The following is a 14,341-nucleotide window of genomic DNA, read 5'->3' as shown; positions in this document are numbered from 1 at the left end:
AGGATCAAAGACTATATATTTCATTTTTTTTTCTTCTTCTTTAGACATCTAAACATGCAATCTTCAACTTTTGAATTACTTAATCCATTAAGCCTTCATGATGATCCCTTGCTGACTCATCCCACAAAAAGTCAACAGTGACATTGTTTCCTCTTAAGTCATTTATATATACACACACACCCATTTAGATTACAAGGACTCATCAACCAAAATTACAAGAGCTCCTCAATACTTTTCACAAGCTAGTCCTTTGCACAACAACATCCTCAAAGATTTTAACACCAGTTACACAAGGAAGCCTTCTTGAAGATAACAAACAGAAATGAAGACGTCATTCCTTCATGAGCTACTTAATGGAATTTCTATCACCTCAACTCATTCAGTTGGGAAGTCATCAAAGAGATACTTGGCTGATTCTTCTGGCATATACAACAAATCCATTACAAAATCAAAGCAAGGTATGCACAAACCTACATTAACAAAACTGTATTTCATAAATACTTCATTCCAATTTAATATAATTTAATTCATCATGGTCATTTTTATATTTTCAGGTAAATTTAATTCAGTTCTGACTAAGATGAACATGTTTGGGAGAAAGGGTGATGGTTTTGTGCATGCAGTCCGAGAGCATGGTATGTAATCAGTAATCTTTAAACACCAACCTTCAATTTTTCATTGATTCCAAGAGCATTGTATAGTAGTTTCCAAACTGCTATGATGTATAATTTGAACTTTGGCGTGATTGGAAAATCGAATGAAGTTTTAACTGATAATGGCTTAAAACTGTTACTGTAACCTGCAGTGAGACTTGGACCAAAGATAACAGATACAGTAAAAGGGAAATTAAGGTTGGGAGCCAGAATTATTCAAGTTGGAGGAATAGAGAAAGTGTTTATGCAACTTTTCAGCGTACAAGACGGGGAGAAGCTGTTGAAAGCGTCACAATGTTACTTATCAACCACATTAGGTCCTATAGCTGGCCTCCTCTTCATATCCACTCACAAAGTTGCTTTCTGGAGTGACAAATCCATCAAGATCTCGTCACCAAAAGGAGAATTGATTAGAGTTCTCTATAAGGTGATTTTCTTACTTTTTTATAATGTCCATGTAAATGCTCTCATTCCTTTTATCTTTTCTTCACACTTAATTTGTTTACTATTTCAGGTCTCTATTCCACATGAAAAGATACAGCATGTCAACCAAAGTCAAAATGTGAAGAAGCCTTCAGAAAAGTACATAGAAATAGTCAGCGTAGATGGTTTCGACTTCTGGTTTTTGGGTTTCTTTAATTATAAGAAAACTTATATCTTCAGCAGGCTATTACCCTAGCTCATAGGGGAAAATTCTAGAAATAGAAATGAAATTGTCCATCTTCTCTGCTTCATCAATTATTCTTTGAAGTTGCAGAGGTTTTTCTAAAAGTGTACAAATATGATACATAGTTATTTTCTAAAAAAACTAGTTGTTTCTTGAACTTTTGTTTCCGTGAGTTGTTCCTTGAAGTGTGAAAGTCAAACTTGACAAAATTAAACACGGGGCACATTTCAGTTACAATCTGATTACTATTCATTTATGAAACATTTCTCCACACATTTCTTGTTTTTTCCAGCAGCCAAAATTAGAGTATAGTAATGTCACGAATGATAAGAAAGCTTCAGAAAAGTACATAGAAATGGTTACTGTGGATGGTTTCGACTTCTGGTTTATGGGTTTCTTGAATTATAAGAAATTTTTAAGATCACGCACGCACGCAGACACACGCACGCAGACTACATCAAAACAATGCATTAAATAACTGAGACAAGCACACTCGCACGCAGTCATGCACGCGTGGGCAAACATAATCATTCACACAAAATAGGGCACCAAATCTATTATTATCTTCTATTAAGAAAATATACTCTCTGTGTCACGTTGACAACTAAAAATATACTCTATGTGCCACCTAAAATTATAGCTATGTGCTAAGTATATTTTATTTTAGGTGGCAAAAATTAAGTGAGATGTCAATTAAGTGAACATTTTGATTGACAACATACTTAGTTTTTGCCACCTAAAAGAAATTCTGATGTGTCATGTTTGTGAGCATTGTTGCTATTTTTGAGTGACGTTCCACCACATCCCCATTTGAAATCGTTACTTTTGAATTAGTTTTAAGATATTTTATTGATTTTTAATTAATTTAAGATATTTATTGATTATCTTTTCTTCACACCGAATTTGTTTACTATTTCAGGTCTGATAAAGGAGTATTACAACTTGCTTAGCTGCATAATTATTTTATTTAGAGGCATAAATTGTCTCCGTAATTATTTAAATATCACTTTGGCATCTGGACAAACTGAGAAAAGAGTATTGCAACTTTTGTATTTAGGATCTTTGCTCACAGTCAAGCAAAACCTTATTTCAAGTAAATAATAATCATTCTCAATCCGAAGATATTGAATTTGTGGCTTGAAAAGAATATGCTTCTCTATGGCATTGACAATAGCCTGTTTATCTACAGCCTTGTCACTGGGTACAATCCCCTTAGCTTGAAGGTAATTCATTACCTTGCCATAGATTTTCAAAGCCACAGCAAAGTATTCGCCTGCATCGAATGTCTCTGACGAGTATTTTCCATGCCTGGCCCATTGTTCATTCCAGAAGAGCGAATTGTCAGAACTTTCACCATACTTCTTTTTTAACGATGGCCAGTTTTGAGCCAATTTTTTTCCGGAATTTTTCAAAATCTGAATAAATACACAAACAAAAATGAATAATAATAATAATAATAATAATAATAATAATAATAATAATAATAATAATATTATTATTATTAATAAATAAATAAGAGTCAAATTAAAATATTTCTTACAACTTTCCATTGTTCTGTTGTGATTCCTTCGCAATTTTTTACCTCCGAGTTTTTCTTGTTAGGTCACATCGCATGATTTTGAACACCTTTGGCACCTGATCAATACATATATTATTATCAACCTTGCAAAACGTTGGAGGCCATGATAGAGCGAGCATAAATAAATCAAAGGATGGCACATAAGGAGGAAATGGTGGTAGTGGTGATGGTGGTGGACGCCTTTTTCTATTTCTTCCAAGAGGCTGTTTTGAATAAACAGGGTCAGGTAGCTAGCTTATTGGCATCGAATTTGTGGCTTGAAAAGAATATGTTTCTCTATGGCATTGACAATAGCTTGTTTATCTCAAACCTTGTCACTGGGTACAATCCCCTCACCTTTAAGGTAATTCATTACCTTAAATTTATCTTAGATGTCCAATGCCACAGAAAAGCATTCATTTGGATCAAACAGCTCTAATGAGCATGTTCCATGCTTTGCCCATTCATTATTCCAGAAGAGCCATTTTTCAGTAGATGCACCATAATTTTTTTTAGCAAAGCAGATGCACCATACTTGTTTTTTAATGATGACCAGTTTTGATTAAGTCTTTTTCCTGAATGTTTCATAATCTGAATAAATACACCAAAACAAAATGTAAATTACAATTTCAATGTCATGTTAAAATAATAATAAAATAAATAAATAAAAGTTAGATCAAAATATTACTTTCATGTTACCATTGTTCTGGTGTGATCGCTTCCCCTTTGCAATCTTTTAGCTCAGTGTATTTCTGATACTTAGTAATCATTACCATGTGTAAGTTTACTATCATGAAAAACAAGAGAAACAAACAAATTAGATTTGCAAACTCAACTTCCAATTTTTTTAATTCTTAAGAGCGTGCCAATGTTCATTTGCACTTTCTCTATTTTAATTGTCTCTTCAACTAAATACAAATTTCTGATACTTAGTCATCATTACCGCTAGTAAGTTCACTGTCATGAAAAACAAGAGCAACAATTTAAAGAGAGAAAACCAATAGACATCAAATTGCCACTTGTGGTAGTGATGCTTTGAACTATTATTGTAATTTGAGTTACAAGTTAGAATTTAGGTAGATGATTGCCCAATATAGACACGCACACTCGCATGCACGCACTCACGCACGCATGCGCAAACATAATCATTCACACAAAATAGGGCACCAAATTCATAATTAGCACATGGCACCCAAAAAGATAATTCTTTCTTTCCTTGTAGTTTCTACTAGCCCATAACAACACAAAAAATATAAGCAGAGAGAAGAAGAAAACATGGTAGAAGAAGGGAAAAAGAAGCGAGTAGCACTGATGGAGCTCTTCCAAAACTCTCTCAGCATAGAAGAATGAGAGATTACAAACCGGAATGAGACAACGGAAGAGAAAAAGACATCATCACCTAAAGTAAGTTATGAAACAATGTAAGAGAAAAATACATCATTGTCTAAAGTAAGTTGTGTTAGGCCCTATTTACTTCAGACATTTTCTGTTTTCTTTTTTACCAAAGACACAAAAACTTAAGAAAATATGTTTGGTTGATTTTATGAAAATATTTTTAAAATCAGATTGCAAATGGAAATGACAATGTGAATAGCCAAAATTAATTTTAACAACTAGTATGTTATAAAAAAAAATTATAATAGAGTCAAGGTGCAGGGTGCGATTGATCATTCCAACAGTTATAGCTGCACATCCACAAAAACCTAACCAGTTTGCTGTAGGGTTCACAGATGGTAGTGTTTATGTGTTTGAGCCTAATCTATTCTATCTATCTATTATATTATATATATGAGAAAACAAATGCCTACCAAAATTATTTAGCTGTCCTTTTCTCTAACTTTTTTTACTTCACATTTTTACAACTTACTAAGGTTAAAATTGGTAATTCAAGTTTCAAGAATGCCTCACAATTCTTTTGTCAATTTGGACTAACAATACCCCTATCACAAACACTAACATTACTAAATCAAAATCAACTTTCTAAGGCTATTTTGGGTATTTCGCAACTAAAATCAACTTTCCCTCTTTTACCTAATTCAACTTTATAGCTTTTGAAGGTTTGAATTTGAATTTCAAATTCAAACTTCACTTACTAAAAATTTCCCTCTCTTCTTTTTCTTTATAATTTCATCTTTCTATAACATTTTATCATTAACTCATTTTCAAAAGTCTCAACTATGCTCTTTCTCATTCATTTCTTTCCTGCATATTTCTTTACCAAAACATCATTCATTTTTATTGTTCAAAACTCATATATGCTAACATCTCTTTTCATGCATATTTCTTTTTGTAGATTTAACAGGTTACAAAAGATCTACAAATATGGTGACATTCTATCTTCAAATAATGGTAGTGTTACTAACTTTATTTCTTTCTTCAATTATGAATAATTTTCAGATTTTGTTTATTTTCCGTAGGAATACATGAGTAAAATTATGAGATAACTCTCCAAGAAAAAATATATTGGTAAGCGTATAAAATTCATCTCATTCTCAGCTATCAACTATGTTACTTTCTTTTTACTTACACAACTCTATTTTGATCAAAAGTGTTTTCTAACATTTCATTGAATTATTTTGCAGAAAACTTGAAAGTTGTTCATTCTTCAATTAAACAAGTAGCTAACATGTACCTCTTCTTTGTTTTTCTTATCTTCATTATTTGAATTTATCTTCAACTACAATTTTTTGCAGAAAAGTATGTTGCTAATATAATTGAAAAATATTATATTTTGCGGGAAAAGATGAATGATGTTCTTATCACTTCAACAATCTACCAAAAAGACATGCTTCAATACAAGATGAAGAAAAGCCAGGAGAGTTTGATTAGTATATTCTTTTGTGTGATTATATATTGTTAAGAAGAAAATAAATACATAAGAAAGAAGTTTAGTTGTGATCTATATACAATTTTTTTTAAGAAAGTGAAATGTATATAAGTGTAATTATCTACTAATTGTATTCAGTGCACAAAGGACACTTAGTTTTTTAGAACACTTCCTAAAAAAATAAAATAAAAATTTAGTAGATGAGGAACACTATATTTAGTTAGCATTATATATTAAATGTCTGGTTCATATGTTTACTATAACAAAATGGCAAATTTTTTGCTTGAAAATAAAATTCTTATATATTCATTGTTTTTAGAATGAAAAAATATTACCTTTTTTTTTGGTGAAAAAAAAATTACTTTGTTATTTAAAGAAATTAATTTTTTGCTTGAAAATAAAAATATTATATATTCATTGTTTTTAGAATAAAAAAATATTACTTTGATACTTAAAGAAATTAATACTTTTCAGAACTAAATAAACAAATGATTTTTCAAACCATACAACATCTCATACAACTTAAAATAAATTCAGAAAGATGCATCGATAAAAATACAAAACTATGCGGCTTAATGGAAAAAAATGGCTTAAATTATAAACAATGTAATTTTACTATATACGTAAGAACACAAAAGAATAAACTGATGAGAGAAGAATCCATCAAACATATCTGAAATTGTAGATTAACTAAATATTGGGAGAAATTTAAACATTTCAAAAAATAAATGATAGATCTACAGTTTCAGATATTTGTGCAACATATTTATTAAGAAAAAAATCTCAAATTCAAACCAGATTTAATATCTATAGTCATTTGTATAGGTGTTTTTGTTGTTGCATGTATAAAGTTGAGAAGAAATTGCACAGATCTGATACTTATCTTTTAATGTCTCTTATGTTGTTTTTGTTGTTCTTGCATGTATAAAATTTGAGAAAAAATTGCACCACATTGAAGTAATAGATGCAGAAGAAGTATTGTGTATATATTTCGAACACTAAAACATCTTCAAACAATTGGGGTTTGTACTCAGTGATGGTGTCAGATGTGGTAAAAATTAACAAGGAAGCAATGAAAGTGGTAGAAAAACAGATATCTCAAAAGTACTAATTTTTCAAGATTACTCCTTTTGTAAATATAAATGGATAGATAGAAAGATAGAGGAGGAAGAGAGCTTCAATAATATGCATTTCGTTTGGAAAAAGGAGACTGATCGAAGCGGTTAGCTGCCGGAAATAGGGTGGTGGCGGCGGCAATGGTTTTTGATGGGGTGGAGAACACTTGAGAGAGAAATAGAAGCTAAAATGAATATTTGGTTTATGATTTTCATTATTTTACTGATTATAATTTGGGTTATTGGCTATTAATGGGCCGAAATTTTAAGAGGCCCATCCTCTTTTCTTTTAACTCATTTAAAATAAAACTTTTTTATATCAATATTTTATTTTAAAATTTCATTTTAAAATTTTGACCAAAAAAAAAGTTCCCTTTCAAATTTATGGTATACGGGAGAAGCCATTAGCTTCTCTTTAAAAATTAATACTACTCAATTAATTTTTTATTGCATATATAATTATTTTTTGGTACAAGTATATATAATTATTTTAAAATATTAAAATTAAACTCTTCATTGTAAAAAATTATGTAAAAATATATTAAAAATAAGCCCTCCAATATATAAAATTATCAAAACTGATATTATTAAAATATCATTTACTAAAATACCCTTATAATTGAAGCCTCATGAACTAAAATGCGCGGGATAAGTGAGCATTGACTAAAATCTTATAAATAAATCAAATACACGAGATATGTTTTCTTTAACTAAACTAACATTGATTTACAAAACAAGTTGTCATTTATAAAAAATTGTTCCTCCTAAAACATTTAAACTATTTAGAATATCTCCACTTCAATTCAATTCTAAAATTATATTCAACACTTATCAACTAAAATGTATGAAATGTATGAAACTATTTTAATTTCTTCAAAAAAAAAAACTAAAATGTATGAAATAAGTGGACATTTACTAAAAAAAAAAATTGTAGATAACTGAAATGCATGGGAGAAGTTGTCGCTGACTAAATTAACTTTAATGCAGCAAATCAGTTGTTATTTATAATAAATTGTTCCTGCTAAAACGTTCCTACTATTTATGATATCACCTCACTTCAATTCTATAATGATATTGAACCCTCATAAACTAAAATGCAGGGGATAAGTGAGCATTAACTAGAATTTTAGAAATAAATCAGACACACGGATAAGTTGTCATTGACTAAACTAACGTTTAGAATATAACATCACTTCAATTCTACAATGATATTGAACCCTTATCAACTAAAATGCATGGGATAAGTGGGAATTAATTGAAATTTTGTAGATAACTAAAATGCATGGGAGAAGTGAGATTGACTAAAATTTTAGAAATTAACTCAAATGTACGGGATAAGTTGTCACTGACTAAACTAACTTTTGACCCTCTAAAATTGAAACCAAACACATGCTTATAAATATATATAAAAAAAAAAAAAAGACATGGGATCAAGATTTATCGATATGGTAAATATAAAAAACACCAGACAAAAGTAATCATTAATAAAATACACAAGAGAAGTTGACATTGATTGAATTAAACTATCATGCACTTGACAAGGTTTCACTAATCAAATTTCATAACTAACTCAAATGTATGTGATAAGTTGTCACTTACAAAACTAAGTTTGATACACGAAACAAGTTATCATTGATAAAAAAAAATTGAACACTAATCTAATGTATACTTAAGAAACTTAGACCGTCAAAGTTATTGTGTTGTCCTAACCTAATACTTTGGTTTGCTTTAATAACTCAGTTTTGAGGATTAATTATGATATTTGCTAATAAGTTGAACTAAGAGTTTATAAAAATACTATATAAAAAAAACTCCATATAAAATTTCCACTACCAAAATCATCCGAAGCGTGTATAATTGATACATGGGACCGAATTTGAACAATAATATATAATGTATACATAAGAAACTTAGACCGTCAGAGTTATTGTGTTGTCCTAACCTAATACTTTGGTTTGCTTTAATAACTAAATTTTTAGGATTAATTATGCTATTTGCTAATAAAATGAACTGAGAGTTTATAAAAATACTTTATAAAAAAAAACTCCATATAAAATTCCCACTACCAAAATCATCCGAAGAGTGTATAATTGATACAAGGGAGCGAATTTGAATACTAATCTAATGTATACATAAGAAACTTAGACCGTCAAAGTTATTGTGCAGTCCTAACCTAATACTTTGGTTTGCTTTAATAACTCGGTTTTGAGGATTAATTCTGATATTTGCTAATAAAATAAACTAAGAGTTTATAAAAATACTATATAAAAAAAAAACTCCATATAAAATTTCCACTACCAAAATTATCCAAAGAATGTATAACTCATACACGGGACCCAATTTGAACACTAATCTAATGTATACATATACATAAAAAACTTAAAGATTGCCAAAGTTACTGTGTTGTCCTAACCTAATACTTTGGTTTGCTTTAATAACTCAATTTTGAGGATTAATTTTGATATTTGCTAATAAGATGAACTAAGAGTTTATAAAAATACTATATAAAAAAAAACTCCGTATAAAATTTCAACTACCAAAATCATCCGAAGAGTGTATAATTGATACACGACACTGAATTTGAACACTAATCTAATGTATACATGTACATAAGAAACGTAACGACTGCAAAAATTATTGTATTGTCTTTGCCTAATATTTTGATTTGCTTTGATAACTCGGTTTTGAAAATTATTTTGATATTTGTAAATAAAATAAATTTAGATTTTATAGAAATACCATATCAAAGTTTTTTTTTTACTACATTTCCGCTACTAAAATTATCCAAAGAAAGTATAATTGATACATGGGACTCAAAATTACTCACCTATTAAATTATAAAAAAAAAAATTAGCATTATTTACTATTATATTTGTTCTCGCCGACACACGTTTCGCCGTGCGGCGCAGCAGCGCTACCCGTGTTCAACACGGGTATCTCGACTAGTGACCCATGTGGTAATTGGAAAGCGAGTCAAGATTGAGAATCAATAAATTGACGTGTCCTAACACTATTTTTTAAATCATATTTATAGATGTAATTGTAAAGACTAATCCTCATAGTTTGTGTTCTGGACCGTCCAAAGAGATTCTTGGCCCATTTACTTAGGCCCAATATCATTCAAAGCCCAAACTTCACGTTTGGCATTATTGCTCACAACGTACCCCCTCGCCTGAAGGGGGGTGCACGAAGCAAAGAGACCGGTTCAAACGAACCCCAACGTCTCTCTTGCACGTTGTGCACGTTCCCGCAATAAAATCTCTGGCGGTTACACTACCCACGATTTCGTAACCGCCAGAGCCAGGTGTGCCTCCTTAACGGTTCTGCAGCCCTCCACCTCTATAAATAGGGGACTCACCGCAGTCCCCAAGGGAGAACTCTATCTCCTTCTAAAATCCTCACTCTCTGATCTCTACTGACTTGAGCGTCGGAGTGCCTGTAGGTACACACCCCCCATCCGCTCCAAGAAGCATCCTGACGCATTCCACCACCGCATTCAAAGCACCGGCAGTCTCCTTCTGATCAGGTACGATCAGTTTGATAGGACCTTTATACTTGGCAAAGTTATTCCTTAACATATTTAACATTTTTGCACTAAATTCGATCCTTAACATATTTAACATTGTTGCACTAAATTCGATATTAGGCATAACCTTTAACTTAGGCTTAATATTTTTTATAAAGTTGTTTTTTTAGGATTTCTTTTGGAAAAATGAACCGTTTTGATATCTTGTTCTTTTGAAAAAACGTGTGTTAAAATGTTGTTACTATCATTTCTCTTGTTACCTTATCAAAAGATAAGTTATTAAGTAAGGGTGACATCACAATTTCACAAAGTTGAGGGGCAACTCAAGCAGCATTGATGACGGATGCCATCCGCACATAAGATAAGCAAGTGGCATTCTTATATAAGCATTACTGCCCAATTGTTGAAAAAAAAGTAATTAGGCTCAATCACTTGTTATGTAAAAGTTTAATTTTCTTCCACGTGGGGGCATGGGGATGACGTGGGAGTTTGCCTCTTTTGCCTAAACACTATTAATAAGTACTGAATTCACAAATTTGATGATAATGTTTATGATATTTTACATATATATGCATGCAGCTATGGAACAATAAATCAGAATCTTAGCACTGCATATTTATTCATTCATTAAGCTTGTAATTCTGGTTGATGTAAGCAAATCAACTTTTTATCTCCTCTCTACTTTATCTATATATGAAAAAGTTAAGAGATCAGGTGTAGCATCAGAAAGGCTTGATTCCAGCTCACAAAGCTTTCATGACTCCCTTTTATTAGCATTTGTTAACAATATAAAGTGTAAAAACCAGTAAAAAAACCGTGTTTTGTCATCAAGCACGTGGCATTGTCCAATCAAACCAAACTATTATTATTTGATTCCTCTCATTTACTAAAGCTAATCAGGTGCTTGTTATTACTAAAAAAATTGAAGTATCCTTTCATTTCAAAACATGCAATCTTCAACTTTTGAATTACTTTTTCTACTTTAATTTTTAAGATGATACCTAGCTGACTCATCCTGCAAGAAGTTACCAGCCACCTGACTTCCTTTAAACTATATATATACCCCTTTAGAATACAAGGATTCATCAACCAAAATTACAAGAGCTCTTCAATACTTTTCACAAGATATTCCTTTGCTCAACTAAGATCCTCAAACAAAAATGAAGACATCATTTCTTCATGAGTTACTTAATGGAATTTATGTTACCTCATCAAAGAGATATCTGCCAGCTGATTCTTCTGGCATATACAGCAAATCCATCACAAAGTCAAAGCAAGGTATGGACTCACCTAACAAAACTGTATTATTTCATGAATACTTTAAAATTTAATGTCATTGATGATCATGGTCATTTCATATTTTCAGGTAAATTAAATTCAGTTATGACTAAGATGAACATGTTTGGAAGAAAGGGTGACAGTTTTGCACATGGAGTCCGAGAGCATGGTATGTAATCTTGGAAGACTTATCTTCAATTTTTCACTTTTGATTTTATTTTTTTCCAAAATATGTATGATGCATCATTTGAAATTTGGAATGATTGGAAAATAGAATGAAGTAGTAATTGATGGCTTGAAACTGTTATTGTAACCTGCAGTGAGACTTGGACCAAAGATAACAGATACAGTAAAAGGGAAACTGAGGTTGGGAGCCAGAATTCTTCAGGTTGGCGGGGTAGAGAAAGTGTTTATGAAACTTTTTAATGTAAACGACAGAGAGAAGCTGTTGAAAGCATCGCAGTGTTACTTATCAACCACGTCAGGTCCTATAGCTGGCCTTCTCTTCATTTCCACTCACAAAGTTGCTTTCTGTAGTGACAAATCCATCAAAATTTCTTCCTCGAATGGAGAATTCATTAGAGTTCACTATAAGGTCTCTATTCCACATGAAAAAATACAACAAGTCAACCAAAGTCAAAATATGATGAAACCATCAGAAAAATACATAGAAATAGTCACTATGGATGGTTTCGACTTCTGGTTTATGGGTTTCTTCAATTACAAGAAAGCTTTAAGATATCTTCAGCAGGCTATCTCTAAATCTCAGAGGGAAAAGGTGTAGATGTTAAATGAAATTGTTAATCTATTTTGCTTCATCAATTATCCTTTGAAGTTGCAGAGGTTCCAAAAATGTACAAATATTTTACATCATTTTGTTAATATTAAAAGGTAGCCGTTTCTTAAACTTTTGGTTCGGTGATCTAACAAACAAATTTGTTCCCTGAAGTTTAAAACTCAACATACACATAATTAAACATGACTAAAATTTCTGTTAAAATCTGCAAGGAAAATCAATATCAGATGAAAGAAACTAATTTCACTATTATTCATTTAATAAAAAATACAGAGTTCCGTTGGTCTCATCTGTTACTTACTTTTCTATTAACCATGTTAAGTGTTGAATGATAAGGACAAAGGTGACTACTAATATGTAATGGTGCTTATTTTAGTTAGCATATGTGTCTGCTGTAAAAAGTTATCAAATTTACTTGTAATCTTGCTCTAACAACTACTGTATATAAGAACGCCTCTATAAATCTGGTGGATGCCGGAAATCTTATTAAGACCTCTTTCTCAAAATCAGCTTATCAAAATCAGCTTATCAAGACCTCGTTTTCAAAATCAGCTTATCAAAAACAGCTTATTAAGACCTCGTTTTCAAAATCAGCTTATCAAAAACAGCTTATATAAGACCTCGTTTTCAAAATCAGCTTATCAAAAACAGCTTATTAAGACCTCGTTTTCAAAATCAGCTTATCAAAAACAGCTTATATAAGACCTCGTTTTCAAAATCAGCTTATCAAAAACAGCTTATTAAGACCTCTTTCTCAAAAACGACTTATTGAAAACAGCTTATTCATCCAAAACAGCTTATTACAATCTCTTTTTCAAAAACAACTTATTCAAAACAGCTTATTTATCCAAAACAACTTATTACGACCTCTTTTCAAAAAACAGCTTATTCATCAAAAACAGCTTATTACAACCTCTTTTCAAAAAACAGCTTATTCAAAATAGCTTATTTATGCAAATCAGCTTTTAACGACCTCTTTTTCAAAATCAGCTTATTCATCAAAAACAGCTTATTACAATCTCTTTTTCAAAAACAACTTATTCAAAACAGCTTATTTATCCACAACAACTTATTACGACCTCTTTTCAAAAAAATAGCTTATTCAAAACAGCATATTTATGCAAAACAGCTTATTACCACGTCTTTTTCAAAAACAGCTTATTCAAAACATCTTATTTATGCAAATCAGCTTTTAACGACCTCTTTTTCAAAATCAGCTTATTCAAAACAACTTATTCATCAAAAACAGCTTATTACGACCTCTTTTTCAAAAACAACTTATTGAAAACAGCTTATTCATCCAAAACAGCTTATTACAATCTCTTTTTCAAAAACAAATTATTCAAAACAGCTTATTTATCCAAAACAACTTATTACGACCTCTTTTCAAAAAACAGCTTATTCATCAAAAACAGCTTATTACAACCTCTTTTCAAAAAATAGCTTATTCAAAACAGCTTATTTATGCAAATCAGCTTTTAACGACCTCTTTTTCAAAATCAGCTTATTCAAAACACCTTATTCATCAGAAACAACTTATTACGACCTCTTTTTCAAAAACAACTTATTGAAAACAACTTATTCATCCAAAACAGCTTATTACAATCTCTTTTTCAAAAACAACTTATTCAAAACAGCTTATTTATCCAAAACACCTTATTACGACCTCTTTTAAAAAAACAGCTTATTCAAAACAGCTTATTTATGCAAAATATCTTATTACCACGTCTTTTTCAAAAACAACTTATTCAAAACAGCTTATTTATGCAAATCAGCTTTTAACGACCTCTTTTTCAAAATCAGCTTATTCAAAACAGCTTATTCATCAAAAACAGCTTATTACAATCTCTTTTTCAAAAACAACTTATTCAAAACAGCTTATTTATCCAAAACACCTTATTACGACCTCTTTTAAAAAAAC

The 14,341-nt window shown here is 30.7% G+C and overlaps 2 protein-coding genes and 1 pseudogene across 3 annotated transcripts; 2 read left to right on the top strand and 1 right to left on the bottom strand.

Moving 5' to 3' along the window:
• Positions 1–175: 175 nt before the first annotated feature.
• LOC146959288 (putative GEM-like protein 8) lies at positions 176–1,477 on the top strand (annotated as a pseudogene). Its single transcript, XR_015024889.1, has 4 exons — positions 176–458; positions 555–635; positions 806–1,080; positions 1,168–1,477. The product of XR_015024889.1 is annotated as a putative GEM-like protein 8 (transcript).
• An 835-nt stretch (positions 1,478–2,312) lies between these two features.
• Positions 2,313–3,251, bottom strand: LOC146959287 (ribonuclease-like storage protein). The gene is made up of 3 exons (XM_085753376.1): positions 3,210–3,251; positions 2,956–3,102; positions 2,313–2,735 (listed from the first exon to the last, which is right to left on the bottom strand). The coding sequence occupies exons 1-3, from the start codon at positions 3,249–3,251 to the stop codon at positions 2,313–2,315; spliced, it is 612 nt and encodes a 203-aa protein (XP_085609502.1).
• Positions 3,252–11,420: 8,169 nt separating this feature from the next.
• Positions 11,421–12,531, top strand: LOC146959286 (putative GEM-like protein 8). The gene is made up of 3 exons (XM_085740854.1): positions 11,421–11,624; positions 11,713–11,793; positions 11,945–12,531. Exons 1-3 carry the CDS (start codon positions 11,507–11,509, stop codon positions 12,406–12,408), a joined length of 663 nt encoding a protein of 220 aa, XP_085596980.1. The 5' UTR covers positions 11,421–11,506; the 3' UTR covers positions 12,409–12,531.
• Positions 12,532–14,341: the final 1,810 nt, after the last annotated feature.

The sequence above is a fragment of the Medicago sativa genome, chromosome 1 (assembly GCF_051527215.1).
Source record: "Medicago sativa cultivar Bolivia chromosome 1, Bolivia_mono, whole genome shotgun sequence".
Classification (NCBI taxonomy): domain Eukaryota; kingdom Viridiplantae; phylum Streptophyta; class Magnoliopsida; order Fabales; family Fabaceae; genus Medicago; species Medicago sativa.
The sequence above is the reverse complement of the archived record's forward strand: the minus strand, read 5'-3'. Positions and strand labels throughout refer to the sequence as shown.